Source organism: Gasterosteus aculeatus, chromosome 6 (genome assembly GCF_964276395.1).
Source record: "Gasterosteus aculeatus chromosome 6, fGasAcu3.hap1.1, whole genome shotgun sequence".
NCBI lineage: Eukaryota > Metazoa > Chordata > Actinopteri > Perciformes > Gasterosteidae > Gasterosteus > Gasterosteus aculeatus.
This window is the reverse complement of record NC_135693.1, coordinates 465937-482505: the sequence shown is the minus strand read 5'-3', so window position 1 is coordinate 482505 and position 16569 is coordinate 465937. Positions and strand designations below refer to the sequence as shown.

At 46.4% G+C, this 16569-nt stretch overlaps 1 protein-coding gene and 1 long non-coding RNA gene across 4 annotated transcripts in view; both read right to left on the bottom strand.

Annotated features, from left to right (window-relative positions):
* Nucleotides 1-16569, bottom strand: part of LOC144409474 (uncharacterized) — a 169704-nt gene that overhangs the window by 127879 nt on the left and 25256 nt on the right. The window lies entirely within an intron of this gene.
* Nucleotides 1-16569, bottom strand: part of rin2a (Ras and Rab interactor 2a) — a 28842-nt gene that overhangs the window by 10068 nt on the left and 2205 nt on the right. Inside the window, exons 2-8 of one of the 3 annotated variants that reach the window (XM_040178802.2) lie at nucleotides 11669-11754; nucleotides 9813-9910; nucleotides 9099-9309; nucleotides 8432-8543; nucleotides 5004-5076; nucleotides 4447-4538; nucleotides 65-1645 (exon numbers count right to left, since the gene is read on the bottom strand). In XM_040178802.2, the coding sequence (XP_040034736.1) occupies nucleotides 65-1645; nucleotides 4447-4538; nucleotides 5004-5076; nucleotides 8432-8543; nucleotides 9099-9309; nucleotides 9813-9910; nucleotides 11669-11728 (2227 nt within the window). In that variant the 5' untranslated portion in view covers nucleotides 11729-11754. Of the gene's footprint in view, nucleotides 1-64; nucleotides 1646-4446; nucleotides 4539-5003; nucleotides 5077-8431; nucleotides 8544-9098; nucleotides 9310-9812; nucleotides 9911-11437; nucleotides 11565-11668; nucleotides 11755-16569 lie in introns of those variants that run through there. The other 2 variants (XM_040178803.2, XM_078104509.1) reach the window with 2 other exon arrangements.

Below are 16569 nucleotides of genomic sequence, written 5' to 3'. Positions count from 1 at the left end.
AAGCCAGTGGCAGTAAAACCAGCAGAAGAACCACAGACGGTGGAAGCGTTTCATTGGTACTCACCGATCTGGTCTTCTGGAATAAGGCTCTCGATTGGTGGCTCCAGTTCCGAGCTCTGCCTCAGGTAGCTCTTCATCTGAGTGATGAACTGGCGGAGGGTCTGCAGCAGCTCCAGTCCGGAGGCGTAGCCCTGCCAGGCCTGGGTGCCCGCCCCCTCGCCCATGTAGCTCAGGTAGTCCTGTACCAGGCAGCCAAAGTATGAGCCTTTGTCCCTGGACAGCTCCAAAACTCGGCGGACAGCCCTCTTCTCAGGCGTCAGTAGCGAGTTGAAAACGCCGCTCATCTTGCGCAGGTGCCCTCGCAGCGCCCTCTGCAGGATCAAAGCACCGGCGCTAGGGCGCCGCTTCATGCGGTGTCCCGGCGGCACCATGGTCAGGTCCTGGTCCTGGTCGCTCTCGAGGCTGACACCATAGTCGGGCTCCTCTTCGTCGTCCTCATCGTCCTCCGTGCTGCAGCAGGGCTGGTGGGTTGGTGGCAGAGAGAGGGGGAGGTGGGTGTTAAAGTCGGCCACCGTGGGGGGACTGGGGTCATGCAGAGCGGGAAGGAAGAAGGCCGAGCACTGGGAGAAATCCAGAGAGTCCGAGGAATCCGTGGAGAGGCTCATGTCACTTAGCCGCTGGCTGCCACCACTGCATTCCTCGCCTCCTTCCTCTTTGTGTCCTCCTGTCCCATCTGCCTGCTTGCTTGTTGTCATCGTAGCGGAGTCTGAAGGACTGCTGGATTCCTGGGCGGGGGTCCTGGTGGCATTACAGTGAGACAGCCGGGCCCTCAGGACAGCCCTCTCAATAGTCTGCTCCTCCAATGCTAAGTGACACTGGGCATCCTCCTGGCTGGATGACGGCGAGGCATTGAGCCGGCGTGGAGAGGAGGAGAGGGACGACAGAGAGATGGGCAGAGAGGGTCGGGGGATGGATATGGGGGAGCTGATGTGTTTCTTGGGTGGGTAGGATGAGGGGCTGATGCTCAGCGAAGAGCTGAGGCGAGAGAGGAGGCTCCCCTTCTCCTCCACTTTCTCCTTTTCCTTGGGGACATTGATCCAGGAAATCTTCTCTGGCATGCTGTGCTGCTGGAGAGGAGCGGCCAAGCGCGGTGGCGGTGGACGTGGGGGGGGGGACCGCTGCCCACTGTCTGTAGCACTTATCTTGTGACTGCTGGTTTGGCTGTTGACTCTCCGTAGCTCTGACTTTCCGTCAAGGCTCTGAAGTTGGCTGTCGCCCAACTGGCTGCTGTCCCTTTGATCAGAGGAGGAAACCTGAGCACTGTCTCCGCAAGCGTGTGCGGTGTCCTTGCTATCAGGCTGCGGGCCGTCGCTAACGGGCTCCCCAATTAGGCCTAGCTTTGCTGTTGCCGTGGTGGAGCTGTGGTCGCCCTCCGGTTGGTGAACCTTTATGAAGAGGGGGTTGATGAAGCAGAGTGCTCCGTTCGACTGGCAACTCTCCAGCTCCGATGGGGTGCGAGTTCGAAGCCGCGGGCGTCTCGGGGAGTTGGTCAAGCAGACGGGGGGCGGTGGTCTTTCGGGAGCAGATATTCCTGAAGAGCTGAGCGACTCCGTCCTTCTGTGGCCGGCCGGAGCATCCCAGAAGCCTGAGAAAGAAGAAGAGGAACGTGAACGTGTGCAGAGCGCAGTAACATGTGCGCACGGGGCCCTGAGGGTTCAACGGGTGGTGCTTAACCTGGACCACAGATGTGTTCTTCAATTCATTCTTCTTCCTCGTCAATACTTGTGTCTTGGAGATTTGGGTGTGGTTGTGCTACTAGCCGCTAATGTAGCCGGGAGCCTCTAGAAAGAACAAGCTCACTGCTTTTTAATGTTACAGTTTTCAGGCCAGATGAACACTCCCTCAGTGACATCACTGCAGGACCTTTATCCGGCTTCACACAATTCTTATTGCCACATATGTAGTTGTTCTCCTAGCCCTTGCCAAGAGACTTTAATGTATCATTTAAGTTACGCTTTAGCGAACAAAAGGTTGAGGTGAATTTAGTATATCCTTTACTGCCTGTGCCTGCAAACCCCTTTGAACTTCTGTTAGTTTGCTTTGCATTACTTAATACAAAATATTTGACACTTCATCATGCACCGACATCCAAATGAACACTTTATTTCACTGATTAACACACTTGTTACATTAAACAACTGAGGTTATTGTCTATTGACACCACATAGAAACATTCATAGGACTATATAAGCAATGTTTGACTCCAACGGGAAGGATCAGGGCCCGAAGATGATTCATTTAAATGCAAAGTTCACTCATCCACTCCCAATGACGCAATACAAGTCCTACAATTACAAACTACTAAATGCTGCCTCGTGCAAAGTCACTGCAGACCGGAACGTTCACCCTGTCAACAAACGCAGTAGCTTTGGGAGGGTTTCCTACTGTAACACTACGATCTGTTGAACCTCTGGTCCAAGCTGTACCAGACAGACACACAGTGCACGAGGAACAGCAGACACACAACAGCAACAATACTCACTGCGATCCCAAAGCTCAAAGCCTCCCGCTCCGATAGCATTAGCACAACCGCTGTGTCCCCATGAGCTGAAAGTCACACTCTGCTCTGTGCCATGACTCACCCGTTAGTGGGGGAGTGCGGGCGGGACACTAGGGCACTGTCCCTCCCTCCCTGGCCCTGGATTGAAGGTCAGTCTCTCTCTGACACGTTTCCTATTCCCCGCCTACTCTACTTTCTCTGATTGTTGAACATGTCATCAGATACGGTACTAGAGATTCAATGTGTTTTTCCAATGTTGGGATTTTGTGGAGGCGCTCTGATTATGTAGTTGTAGACCCAAGCAGAAAGGATGTCAGCTTGTGATTCATACAAACACACAGAGGAATGCGACTGAGAGAAGTTAACGGCAGCTTGTAATGACGATGCTATAGTTTGTATTATGTTGGTAAATGCCTGTTAATTTAGCTGACATGATGTCTGACCTGTGACTTCCAGGAGACCAAGCCGGCAGCAGAGAAAGTAAACGGTAACTCACAATCCCTGTGCTGTGGAAACCTCTCCTGGGGTTGCAGAGGTTCATACTTGGATCAGGGACTTCTTTAAGAATACATGAAAGAAGCTGCAGGCAAACCTCCTTCTCCTCCCCAGATAAATAATCCTCACTTGCAGCTTCTTCTGGAACTTTCATTGTATCTCGCAGCCATCGTAGAGACGGTTTTATTCAAGATAGTGGAAGATTCCCTTTGTTAAAGACTAAAGAAACGAATTCACTCTGTTGTTCAGGTAGCAGTGATTTATATGTAATAATTTATGCCACATTGCTGTGTTAGCTTTAAACCCACCTGTGCATTACACAAAACGAGGAAAGTTTAATTGAATGTACCTGGTCTACTTAATAAGGTCTCAGCGCGGTCAACACTTACCCAATATTTCCCTTTAATCCAATTATGATAAATTGGCCATACAGCCGAAGCTGGCCAATGTACCAGGGTAAAACAGTTTGGTTTCTTTTGGGAATGTTGGAAGAAATAAGTCGGGAGAAGCGGAGTGAGAGACCTCTATTGGTGGATCATTTAAATGAAAACAATTACATATGTGCCTTCAAAAGTGGCTCCCAAGCGCTTCTGTCATTACAGGTGGAGAGGCATACAACAGTGAATAGGTCACAGTGCACAATGGTCTTTTGTCTTCTCCACCAGCCGTTGGTGTGTCTCGCATGTACGTCACAGCGGCCTTTCACTCACAGCACCTTTATGCACAAAATCCACCATTGTGTCAGAGCAGGAACCCTTTTATCAATGAAAACAGACACCCAGAAAGAAAACGTATGTCTGGCAATCCTTTAAGACTACTATAGTCTTGAGTCCTGTCCAATCACTGTGTGAGGACACAGAGAAAAGTCCTCCCAGAGTACACACTGATGGATGAGTCACACAAAGGCCTGGCACGATACGAAGCACGGCTCCACCAAAACCCACCAAACTCTAAACAGTACAAGTTACAAGAAGCACAAAATAAAGTCTGCAGGAAAGGCATAAACTACAGGATTTGGTGATAATAACCAGTCTAAGCGCCTTGGTTAGCTGGGAGGAGGCACCCAGCCCCCGCGAGTCCATGTCCAGCTGGGCAGCACTGATCTTTTGGGGCGGGTGGGGGAGTTACCAGTGTCTCAGGGAAGAAAAACAGAAAACTAAAGTTTTACACCGAGCAGATGTGGGATGAAGCAAATCACTCTTCTCCCTTGTGTGATGAGGAAGGAGGAGTTATGATTTACACATCGAATGTCCAGACCGTCGTTTCAGTGGTTTCAACAGGACTTCCAGTCCTACGCAATCATTATAAGTCATTCCTTTTTCGCAATAGCATAAGCAGAATGAACTACTCTCAGCACAAAGTATGTTTTATGTTTTCAAACTTGAACAAACCTGCTCCAAGTTTAGCAACCTCCTCCAGATCAGCAGACGTTGTGGCTGAGGAGATGGCTTCTGGTAGCTTCAGAGTGAAGGGCAACACATCCCTGAGAAAAGGACAACAGCTTGGTCAACAGGTTATTCCAAAAAGGGTGTCCTCCCTGGAGCTCTTCTACCAGCTTACCGAAGCCTCGGTCAAGAAAAACCACGTCACCAAAGCTGGAAGTTCTACCTAGAGAATTGTGAAGGACATGATCTCTCAGTGAAACTGGACACCTCCACAAGCCTCCCCTGCTGTACGCTCTGTCTGACCCCAAATGGACCTTCATTTACTAAATGAATGTTGCTAGGTAACATTTAATGCCTCAGTGCATTTATCGGCCTCTGATTGCCAACAAAGTGACTGCACTGAAAGAAACTGTCTCCAGTTCTGATGTTGAAATTGTATTTTGTAGAACCCAAAATCGCAAATTACAAATTTGCCTCAGAGGGCTTTACAGTCTGTACACATACGACATCCAAATACTGACTATTTAGATAACACAACAATGATGAAAAGTTCTAAAAGTCACCTGCTGATGCAGCAGAAAGCCACCAGACGAAAGAGGTCTGCGAAGCTCAGGCCGGATCCCACCAGAGAGAAAGCTGTAGGAGCACAGAACCACGTGTTTGAAGCACAGGAAGTTGACAAAAATGAAATGCATGCGTTATACACTGTAGTGTCAATCAATTTCTCTGAAAATGTCTTTCCAACAGACTTAGAATTGAGGCTTGTTGCGATGATGGCATAGAAGAGAAACTGTTTGGGCAACAGAGCCGAGATATTTAATGGATTACCGGATGACGAAGCACTTAACAGGGTTTACTGAGAGAAAAGGACTTTACAATTCTGTAAAGGAATCCAGAGAGACATTGTTTTGTTCTGTGTTGATAGAGGATCTTTGGTGTGTTCTGATGTAAGTGCATCCCTCTCCACTAAAGTCTCCTCTCACATCAGGCTGACCCACCGTGTGTTACTGAGCACCAACACGACTGTGTGGAACGCTTCACAAAGCACCTGCTTGCAGCCAATGAAAGATTGCATACTGTGTTCCTCTAGCACAGTGGTCCCCAACCACCGGGCGGCACCACAGAAAGCTTATATATTTATATATAATATATATATATATATGCTAATTTTTCTTTTTTTCTTTCTGAAAAATGTTTTATTTTCAAAATTGATCGTATTTTCTCCTAATTATGTGCGCTTGTCACTCTGACATATTCCCCACCAGGCGTTTTTCTTGTCCTTTTATCTTTACCGTGCACGGCAGTTACGCCGACCAGCGACTACTTCCCCTCCCCCCCCGTCGGGCCTTCCGCCCGCAACGACTACTACACCCCCCGTCGGACCTTCTCGACCGGTTCGCGAAATATTGTCTGACATGAAGCCGGTCCGTGAGGTAAAAAAGGTTTGGGACCACGGCTCTAGCAGATTCCCAGTGGAATATCATTTCTTTATGCACTGAACCCCAAGGTTTCAAAATAATATGTAACACAAGTAAACTGAAGAAAAGTCTCCTGGGACCATGCTTGAAACCGTACCGGAATGAGGCCATTTTGATTTGTGTGATATCAGTGAATATCAGGAATAGTGAATAATGGAGACCTTTGCCCGTATTTCTCATGTGTCATGAAACCCTCACCCTGTACTCATCCATATGAGCAGATCATCAAACGGTCTTAAAGAAAAAAAGGGAGCACTTCTTGATCAGACCTGCGAGTGCACCACGTCAGGCTGAAAAGAAAAATCCACGCACCCGTCCATCGAAAAGTGAAAGATTAGCTTCGGGGTGGAGGAAGACGACAAGAGAAGCACCCGCAGTTTTGGCGAGGGACTCGAACTTGCTGCCAACGCCGTCGTCAACCAGCACCGGCGAATTCTGGAGCAACATACCATCGCCTGCCGTGAGTGATAACGAAGTATTAATTATTTATTTTGGAAAGATTTAGTTAGCGAACATTAGCTAGCCCTGATTAGCTAACGCGATTCAACTAGCTAGTCAGCTAACGTTAGACAGTGAGATGTTTCCTGCCATCTTGTGGTTAACCGCCAATCTTATATTTGGGTAAAATCCAATTAGTTGAGAGCGCAGTTGACTCAGTGTTTTGTTATTTGTTTTTACAGAAGTTATTTATTTATTGTTATTTAAAAAGTTTTTTACATTTTTTTAAAACATGTGCATAAGTATTCACAGCCTTTGCTCAATACTTTGTTGAAGCACCTTTGGCAGCAATTACAGTCTCAAGTCTTCTTGGGTATGATTCCACAAGCGTGGCACACCTATTTCTGGGCAGTTTCTGCCATTCTTCTTTGCAGAACCTCTCAAGTTCCACCAGGTTGGATGGGGAGCGTCGGTGCACAGCCATTTTCAGATCTCTCCAGAGATGTTCAATCGGGCTCAAGTCAGGGCTCTGGCTGGGCCACTCAAGGACATTCACAGAGTTGTCCCCAAGCCACTCCGTTGTTGTCTTGGCTGTGTGCTTCGGGTCGTTGTCCTGTTGGAAGATGAACCGTCGCCCCAGTCTGAGGTCCAGAGCGCTTTGGAGGTCTCTGTACATTGCTGCATTCATCTTTCCCTCAATCCTGACTAGTCTCCCAGTTCCTCCCGCTGAAAAACATCCCCACAGCACGATGCTGCCACCATGCTTCACTGTAGGGATGGTATTGACCAGGTGATGAGCAGTGCCTGGTTTCTTCCAGACATGACGCTTGGTATTCAGGCCAAAGAGTTCAATCTTTGTTTCATCAGACCAGAGAATTTTGTTTCTCATGGTCTGAGAGTCCTTCAGGCGGGCTGTCATGTGCTTTTTACTGAGGAGAGGCTTCCCTCTGGCCTCTCTACCAAACAGGCCTGATTTGTGGAGTGCTGCAGAGATGGTTGTGCTTCTGGAAGGTTCTCCTCTCTTCATAGAACAACGCTGGAGTTCTGTCAGAGTGACCATCGGGTTCCTGGTCACCTCCCTGACTAAGGCCCTTCTCCCCCGATTGCTCAGTCTGGCTGGGCGGCACAACTCTAGGAAGAGTCCTGGTGGTTCCAAAATTCTTCCATTTCCAGATGATGGAGGCCACTGTGCTCATTGGGACTTTCAATGCTGCAGAAATCTTTCTGTACCCTTCGCCAGATCTGTGCCTCGATACAATTCTGTCTCTGAGGTCTACAGATAATTCCTTGGACTTCATGGCTTGGTTTATGCTCTGATATGCACTGTCAGCTGTGATACTTTATATAGACAGGTGTGTGCCTTTCTCAATCATGTCTAATCAACTGAATTTAGCACAGGTGGACTCCAATCAAGTTGTAGAAACATCTGAAGGATGATCAGTGGAAACAGGATGCACCTGAGCTAAATGTTGAGTGTCACGGCAAAGGCTGTGAATACTTATGTACATGCTATGTTTTCGTTCTTTATTTTTAACAGATTTGCAAAAATTAGCAAAAAACTGTTTTCACTTTGTCATTATGGGTTGTTGTGTGTAGAATGTTGAAGAAAATAATAAATTTAATCCATTTTGGAATAAGGCTGTAACATAACAAAATGTGGGAAAAGTGAAGCGCTGTGAACACATTGCGGATGCACTGTACATACGGCTCACCAGGCGCTTTCCACCAAGATCTCCCTGGTCATCTTAGTTCCTTGACTATTTTCCAGGATCTGAAAGTATCCTTCAGACACTTGTTGTCTAAGTTTTCATTGTAGTCCATAGGCTTGTGCATATGGCGTTGGCAGTCACACTTGGTGTGTGCAAAGAGTAATTTGTTCCAAAGCCAGGCCACAGTAATACAGCAGCCAGGTAATTCCAGCTGAGGACATTTTCTATTAATACCTTCAATCACCACAAACCAGAGAGGTGAACGCACACATAGTTCTGCCATGTACGTTTGTTGCCAGAAGAGGAGGACTAAACCTGTTCGGCAGCTTCATGCACTTGAGAGGGAAAATAACAAGCGCCACTTACAGTACTGGCTCTCCTTCACAGGGAAGTCCTTGACGGGAACCGCAGAGTCTTTGTTCATGCGTACAGATATGACTTTCTTTTGCAGGCTGGTTGACTTCCTCACCAAGAATGTCTGTAGGCCAGAGAGAAACGTCACAACAATGTTCACATTTTCCAACGCACGCTCTTTGTCCACTGGTGGGAGTGTGCTCACGCTGCAGTGTTTACCAAAACACCAACATCATCTCTGTGTATTCTGAGACATTATGTGCACTTCTTCTGTTCTAAAGAAGTACTTCATGTGCTTCCACGCACCAATCAGGTTTTGAGCAATATTAGTGTTACCATGTGATCACAGGTCTGCACTGTCAGTCAAACCACAAAGTCCTGATGAGGCAGAATATGTGGGGAAAGTCAGAGCTGTGGCTCTTGAGGTGAAAAACAAATATGCATAGTCTTTGTCTGGATTCCTAAAGGCAGGAAGATTTTCAGTTTGAGAGAAATAAATGCTATGCAGAGACAGGAAAGTGCTCATTTGAGTCATTTGAGACCCTTTTATGCTTAAGATGAATTGATGGTAGCCATCACGGTGTCGGATGTGGTTGGTGGTGTATGGTTTCTTATTACACGGAGGACGTGTTGGGGTTCTGGTCTGGTCCTGACTGCGTGAGTCTGGTTTAAGCTTTACCCCGTCGGGTCGGCTCTGCAGAACACGCGTGGCGTCCTGGTGGCTGAGGCCCAGCTGCAGCCACACGCCGTGGGTCTGCACCAGTCGGTCCAGAACACTGAGCCGCCGACGGAGGGAGTCGTAGCCCGAGTCTCTGGCTCCGACCAGCCCCGCTCTGATCCCGGTGCAAGGGGACGCCTGGTAGAAGAGACCGCCCACCTCTTCTCCCAGTCTGAAAACCAAAGTCAAACATAGAATACCCGAGCACACAGCTGTCCACGTAAGAATGAGGGGACTTCTGTCTTCAGGAGGGACGGATTTTATAGTGATGATGAATGACGGATTGACTCAATCAGCTGATCAGCCTCAGCCTGACGTCACACCAAAATCAGCTGTGCATGAGTAATGCAAACAGATTACTTTGAATACTAATCAATGTTTTCTGTGTAAAACAAATAACTTCACTAGTAGTGGTGTAATTATTTCCTCCAGTCCGATGGAAGTACCTACATTTGCTTATTACCGACGGCAGGACCATCTACCACATGTGTCCGAGCACACAGGCACTAAACAAGGGCTCCCGGAAGGATCCTAAAGGCTTTTAAACAGCGCTCTCTGCTGGTGGCCATGCAGAACAGCACTGCAGTTACCATCACATGGCTACATGGCTTGGACATGTGTACATGCGTTCACACGCCTTCAAGGAGCAGAAAAGTGTGCAGGCACTGTGCTCACCCAAGGAGTGGATCAGTCACGTGATCTTCTTCAGCCACTTTCTTTTTCCCCATTTCCTTCTTCAGTGTGACGATTTCACAGGCAAACGAGTCAATCAACTACAAGAAGACACCGGGAACAAGAGCAGATCAGATATCACTTCAGACTAAGAAACAGAAAGGCGTGTGCGTGCGTCTACGAGACTCTCGGCCCCGGCCTTACCGCTTCCCTTTTACTGAAGAGAAGCGCTGGCAGGAGAGAATCCCTAAGAGCCCGTTAGTGAATGAACCGCCACGTATGGACCATTTGGTCAGTGCTTCCTCCCCACGTTCAATGCTCCTTGTGTCTTTGCACCCACTCAAGCTCTCATGTGGTCCCTGCATGTGGTGAAGAGGAGGACTATTTTTAAATTGTATTAGTTAAGATACAGTTAAATCACGTCATTCTGTGAAAAGTCGGGCAGTGGGAATAAATATCAACGGTCACCATCATTGAGGAGTGGCGATCCAAACAAATTTATGATAATGTTGTTGTTCTAATTAATAGAACAATAAACATTCAGAGAATATGGTCTGAACTCTCAGACTTTGGGTGACTTTTCCTACAGGAAACCCATTTGTCAGGTCAGCGCCGACTGCGATCATTAAGCAACAACTTCCCTAAAACAAAGACAGCCTGTGGGTTTTCATTCCCATGTTGATTAACGAGAGAAACACGTCATAGCTTTTGTTTCATAGGAATACAGAAGAGTTATTATTATAAGTGTGACACTGCATTGCTTTAGTTTCTGAATGATCCGTGTGGGGCAATGCCAGTTTCTAAGGAAATCAGTGGATCTGTTACAGGCAAACATGAAGCAAGCCTCTCCGGACTTAAGTCCCCGACAGTATTCTGCATCAGACATTCAAAATTACATTCTTCAGTCATTGGCATGAATCAGATGCAGATGCAAAATCCCATTTACTTAACATTTTGCTGAGAAAAATGACAATACAAATATAAAAAGAGAAAAAAAAGCGAAAACCATGAGTGTTTTAACTGAGGGACCCAAGAACACAAACACCCAGCCAAGCAGACATCTGGAGAATAGAAATGCAGAAGCTAGGTGGTACGCCGTAGTGGCTCAGACACCATTCGGACTGCTGGCCCGCTGCTGCATCACTTCTTTTAGGTTGATCTTCAAAACAGATGCCCGAGCTACTGCGCAGATTCACCGGGGAAGGAAAGGGAGAACGTACTGGCGGTTTGGAGGGAAATGTACGGCAGCTTTTAGAAGACTGAGGCGTATTTTTAGACGGCACCGTGCAGGAAATTCCACCAGTTCAACTGTCCCCTGCAATAAAATAAAAACCAACTCGAACTAATGAAATCACCCTTAATTTCAGCCCTCATTGGTATACTGTCGCGATGTACGGTAAGATTCCAGCCACTTCATTTGTACAATACAGTATAAACAGCTGTTCTGCTGCGAGAAGCGACATTCCCGGCCTGACTGACCCTTTGGTCCGCAGAGAGCCTTTACATCTTCAGACTCTACCTCGACCAAAAACACTAACAAGTCTTATCTGTCATGATGTCGTGTAGTGTTAAAGCGCTTTGAGTGGTCAGAAGACTAGAGAAGCGCTACACAAGTACAGTCCATTTACCATTCATCTGTAGCCAGTTGTAAATCGCCTCATTTGATGAAACGTTTCTTGTGTCCTTATGGTTGAAATGCACGTATTGTAAGTGGCTTTGGATAAGTGACATGTGATGGAATGTCTTCCTGCAGGCTTTGGGGCAGGCAGGAGTCATCGCAGGCTGCAGGGAAACAGTGAGGCTAGCGTCACTTTGTAATACGCCTGCCCTTCATGGTACCTAATGGGGGTAGGAGGTACCTTGAAGAAGCTGCCCTTCCTCTCCTGCCTGGGGGGTTGGGTCATGGTGCTGGTGGACATGGTGCCCCCTCTGTCTGCTGAAATGTCTGTGGACAAAAAGAGGACATTGGAGCTTGACATGCCAGCAAAAGGAAATGAAATGTGCCCCATTTACAGATTTACAGAAGACAGGAGAGTTAGAAACTCTCTTTTACGTCAACCAGAAAATGTATATAAACAGGAGCATTATCAATAGTTGATGGTCTGTGGTCAACTGGTACCGGGGGGGGCACACCACAGAAAGAAGATCTTTTTACCCTGAGGATGATGACACACCAATATTCCACCAACACGTCAGTTAGAAACGCTGGAGGTCCCATCTTCATGAGGTTCCCAAAGCAGCTCACTGCGTCCCACAGAGCTTTAGACTCATTGCACGCATACACACGTGTGAGCCTGAGCCAGATGTTGTGATGGATCTGGTTACTGATGTCAGCCAGCTGTGCCAAGGCATGCTAACATCTCTGACATCTCCCTTCTTAGAAAGACACATGTTAGTGGGGAAAACAGCGGCATCCATCCACGTTCCCCTGATACGGGTCTGTTGTGACAGTGTGTGTGACGTTAATAATATAAAAGGTTGATAATACGCAACGCGAGAGCCAAAAGGGTCGGGTTACTCATTTCAAAAGACTGTGTCTCTGTTTCCTTTGGAAAAGCACATCTCCCTTCATTGTACTCATTTGTGGAGCTCCACCTTTAGATTGAGGACGGAGCTCCCGTTGGTGCCAGAATATGTAATCAGAGCTTCTGTTCCAATACTAGAGACCAAAAAAGTTACTTTTGTCTATTGTCTATTTCATGTGGCTGAAAGATGGCTGTTGTTTGAACCCATTGACCTCCACTCCCACCTGACCCGGGGTGCATTCAGCGGTCTCAATACTTTCCTGTTGAAAATTGACTTTGATAACAAATTACGGCTGATTATTATCATTTCCGCTTTGTGCAGTTATTGGCCAGCTGTGAAGAGGTGATAAATGTTAGCAAGCTTTTATACAGATATCTGATGAGCTTCACTTAGAAGGCCTCATGCTGTTTGCATGAACATGGGATCATGTGACTGGGTGGGTAAAGGACAGCAATGCTCCATTACCAAGTGCCTTTGAGAGAAAAGGTCCCCTAAGGATCACACACGTGTACAGTGTGCAGCTGAGGCCTGTGGCATTCGGGCGATGGAGAAAAATAAACGTAAGGCCACCATGTTTTCTTACTGACGTTCGTGTATGTACAGCAACAGTTTAATTTCTCCTCCACACTCAGATGCTAAGAACCAAAGAGACGAAATGGGGAAATGGGAAAATGAATCACGCCTGTGTTGTGTGCTTGTCATTATTACAACCACCATCATTATAAGCAACATAAACCTCCCAGACGCTCTCAGCAAATAATTGTGAACAGTCAAGAGTTCGGTACGATCGGGTTCTGTTGTCTGTAGAAAAGCCCACACCTAAGGCCCGACAACAGTGGAGCATCTAGAAAGCCAAAGGGAACTCTTGTAAGTGGCTGTGTGTTGAGAGACAGCAGCAAGGCAATGCCTGATTCCACAATGCAGACACGGCAGGAGGATCTGAGATGAGCTAAGCCACCAGCCAAATGCCACTTACAACCGCGAGTAGAAACTGTGCTCTGGTCAAGTGTTAGCTCGTGCTGGATACTTGTGCTAACTTTTAATAACACGCATATGCATGGTTTAGTTTGCAATTAGGGCTGCAACTAATGATCCTAACCCTAACCAATGATCATTTTGATAATCGATTCATTGGTTAATCAATGAATCTGATTTTTTTTTTAAACAGCATTATAAAGCTTTAATTTCCAACCCTTTATTCTAAAACAAAACTGTAAATTCACATGGCAAAAATTTCATTCATTCATTATTCATTAAAATCATTGTAGTGCAAGTAAATGTATACAGCTAAAAACCAACCAAGTGCTATGAGATTGACATTAGTAAATAAATGCATTAGAGGCTCCTTCGTTAGCCGCGCTGGTTTAATGGATCACCGTGTGTCTCCCTTCACAGGCGTAACATCAACTACCGTATCACACACAGTATGTGCGCAAGCACACTAGACTACCGTATATGACAGCATTAACAAGTACAACACACACAAATATATTTGTCAACGGTAACTGAAGTGGGATAGAGCACAAAATACAGATTGAAAATTTCCAAAAGAGGCGCGTAAATAAAAAGGAGTCTTAGTCCTGCAAACTGCTTTACTGCTGTTATTAAACGGGACAACGTGATGCTCCCGTGACGTCGACTTTGCATATCTCGCCATTGACACACTTTCAGCGCCTTGAGTCACTCACTCATCAGTCAGTCACTCATTTTGGTCTTTAGTAACGTGTCATGTGACTCACAACAGCCGGCACGCGAGACAAACACGAGAGATATTTGCTCGCTCGCCAAACGTGAACTTCCTCGCAAGGCGAATCTCTGCTGCTTTCCACACGCTCGCTGTTGTTGTTCTTTGCGAGCAAATATGCCGCGCGACGCTGACAGTTTGCTCCCACGATTTGATTTACGCGCACGCATCAACCTGATTTGCGCTCTTGAATTTTGACAGCCATAAACACACTTTTATTTCCACCGTTTTCAGATTTTAATGACCGCTTGCTAGCACCGCTCATATAACTGACGGTGCTCTTTATTTTAACAAGCCATGGATGAGCGCCCAGCGGCCGGAGCCATTTGTCTTACGCGTGTTGAGATTGAGTCATGGGTATAACAACAACAACAACAACAAACACTCCTTAACGGGGTAAAAACACAACAACACAACAGCTTGTGACACAAACAATTTGTAACAGCAATAATTGTACACTTATAAATATGACCCGGCCGAACTGCATGCTGGGTAAAGCTCACAACAACAAGTAACTGTTGCTACATGGAAACACTGGAGAGACCAGAGAGGCACCAACACAACTTGTGCCCAACAGAGGAGCCGAGTCTGTTTGGAGGGTTTTAGGTTTTGGAAAATCCGACTTGGATCTGAAAACGATTTATAGCAAAGTCTGTCGAGCTTCTGGTGGCAACGCTAGCAGCCACAACAAGCTAACGCGCTAACTAGCCAGTTGCAGCGAGTTGGCTGGCGAGCGGCAAACAGCTGTTCGGGTAGCCGGGTCCTTTTCGGGGTCAATGAATTAATGTGTTTACTTGAAACACCAGTAGGGTCAGAACCTTTCTTAATAGCGGGATATGGAGTTTTGGCCGTACCGTGCAGCCCCACTAAACCCTTCAATCATAGTGACTATTTCCTGTGCATATTAAAGCCGTGTGTGCTCAAGTGTAAGCAATATTGAACGTTCAGAATGTCAAATAATTTCCACATAAAAGACAGCAAGTTACAGCTTGCAACAAAACCGATAAACTAGCAATGTCATTCGGTCTTCAAATCGTCCTGAATCTCGTTTAAAAAATGTGCATTTATGTGGAATGACCTGGTTTCAAATTTTCATTTTTTTAATCACACATAATTGCAAATAATGCTTAAAGTTTTATTTCCATTATGCAATAAAGTCCTCAATCAAATGTATTGTAGAATATCTCATTCTTACAGGGCATCCATGCAATGCAAGATATTCAGATTTAGAGATCCCGGTTCAATAGCTCGTCAGCAAAATGTTCTTACAACGCCTCTCTGTAACCGTGGTGACCCCTCTGTGTTTCAATATCTAGTCCAACTCTCCACATAACAAGATACACAACCGATGTACTGCCTGTTTGCCTCCGCTTCCCAAAACCTCAAATACATGAATACATACCACACGTAATGGGTCAGCTAAAAGGTCTCCATAGACAAGGTCCTAAATAGGGCTGCAACGATTATTGTGATAATCAATTAATCGGTCAATTATTTCTTCGATTAATCGATGAATTGGATAAAAAAAACAGCATTAAAAAGCTAAAATACTTCAGAAAGTACAAGTTGCTCCTTGAACATAATAATTTATAAAAAAATAAAAATACAAATCAGATAATTTAAGGCCGCCGTCTGCGTCTTTACGCTTTACGTCGCGTCGACGCACTGGTTTCACTTCCTGCTTGTAAAGTCCTGCGTGTGTTGCAGAGCGATTCACCTCCACAACAACAGGCGGAGTGACGTGTCACGTCTATTTGTTTATTTATTTATTTATTTATCATAGACTCCAACCCGCTTCTACAACCCGCCAATGACGGCTTGTATAAGCGCTCATATTTACACATTTCTTCAGACAAAAGCTCTTAAATCTGATCCGTTCTCTCGTAAACATCCTTCGTTTTAATAATGGCCGTATCGGGCCATGAAAGCGGAAATGTGAGACTCCGTAAAGGACGTAGTTAGCGGACCGATCGCAGCCTGGTGTCGATTGCGTCGAAAGCTACGCAAGCCTAGAAAAATGTCTGACACACAAGGACGCAAGAAAAGCGTCAGACCCCCTTGCGTGTCCCTTGCGTCTGCGTCGCTCTGAAAACGCAGAAGCATAAACTAGGCTTCAGTCTTGCTAACTCCTTCACCGCTGTCATTAGCGAGCTAACGCTAGCTTGATCAGCTGGATGACAGGAGGCTCCTCGTTCTCACTGAAACGGGACAACGCGGTGCTCCCTGTCATGTGCTCGCAGGACAGACGTCATGTGACTCACAATGCTGCTGGCTGCTCTACGTCGGCTCAGCTCTTTTATTTTCTTTGTCTGCGCGCATCTCCGCAGGTCGTCGAGCGACGTAATAATCGCGTGACACAACGAATAGATAATAAAATTCATTGCCAGCGCTTTCAATAATCAAATTTTATCGATTTCATCGATTCGTTGTTGCAGCCGTAGTCCTAAATATTTGGAAACTAAATTGATCATTTTGGATCTAGTTCTGTAT